The sequence below is a fragment of the Aplysia californica genome, unplaced genomic scaffold (genome assembly GCF_000002075.1).
Source record: "Aplysia californica isolate F4 #8 unplaced genomic scaffold, AplCal3.0 scaffold00052, whole genome shotgun sequence".
NCBI lineage: Eukaryota > Metazoa > Mollusca > Gastropoda > Aplysiida > Aplysiidae > Aplysia > Aplysia californica.
Window position 1 is genome coordinate 601,003 of NW_004797322.1, and position 1,135 is coordinate 602,137.

The window sequence follows — 1,135 nt, forward strand, 5'->3', positions numbered from 1 at the left end:
AAATAATGATTTAAAGAAATTGTGTCAAGAGTGCCTGAAACTTTTCCATTCAATTAAGGAACTCTCCGTCTTTCCCTTGCTTTGCCCACTATTTGTCCTTCTGCATTACTAGGTATATGTATATTATACGTGTGTGTGTGTGTGTGTGTGTGTGTGTGTGTGTGTGTGTGTGTGTTTGTGTGTATTTGTGTGTGTTTGTGTGTGTTTTCTGCTGTGGGGGGGGGTATCTTTTTTATTGTTCCTTTTATTGTTTGTATTTTTGTTTGTTTGTTTGTTTATTTGTCTGTGTCTGTTTTGCATTTATTTTGTTCTCTTTGCTATAAACTCCATGACGAGCCTTTTATTCGTCCTTTCAGACTACCCAGCTCTTTCTTACAACAACTCGATCCCGACGCAACATCCTCCCCCCGCAACCGCGCAGACCAACACATCAGCTGCAACAGGCTCGGTGACCAACAGGCTGACAACGGTGAACAGTAGAATCTATAGCCTACGTCTTTTTTCGTATTTTCGCGGAGAAGAGACGATACAATTAATTATATCGCTACCTTCAGAACTACCCGAAATACTATTTGACATTTTTGGCCGATTTCAGTTACTTAATTTTAGACCACGAGATCAAAAACCAAAATTTTAAATGTTCTGTCTACTCTATCAAAATCATAGGATTATTCGGAGTCGTTATCAAGATATTCAAAGAACTACATTTCAAAAAATCTTGACATGTTGTGAAAGTCAATTTTTTTTTTTAACGTCAAGTTTCTCAAAGCTAAGGACTGGACATATACACCATTGTAATTCTGATGTTAGGACATGATAAACTGTTGTTTTTTTAATGAACAAAACAACAGCAAAAAACCAAGGTATTAACGGCAACAATATGCCATTCATAGAAAAATGATATTAATCATTATCATTATGAACATCAGTCGGTTAAGAGACCGAAAAAAGGGTGGGCGCGGGTTGGCCTAACGAGTAATAACGTCATTCAATACTGGGAACCTGGATGTTAAAAAGGAACCAACGCTGGTTTTCTTTTTGGTTTTGGTTTGTTTGTTTGTTTGTTTATTTATTTATTTATATTTTGTGCTTTTGATTTTGAGATGGTTGTTGTTGTTGTTGCTTTTTTTTTTTT

The 1,135-nt window shown here is 36.0% G+C and overlaps 1 protein-coding gene across 1 annotated transcript in view; it reads left to right on the forward strand.

Moving 5' to 3' along the window:
• Positions 1–1,135, forward strand: part of LOC101859625 — a gene marked incomplete at its 5' end in the record, with an annotated part of 18,003 nt that overhangs the window by 3,498 nt on the left and 13,370 nt on the right. Inside the window, 1 exon segment of the mRNA XM_013079453.2 lies at positions 357–469. Within this exon segment, the coding sequence (XP_012934907.1) occupies positions 357–469 (113 nt within the window).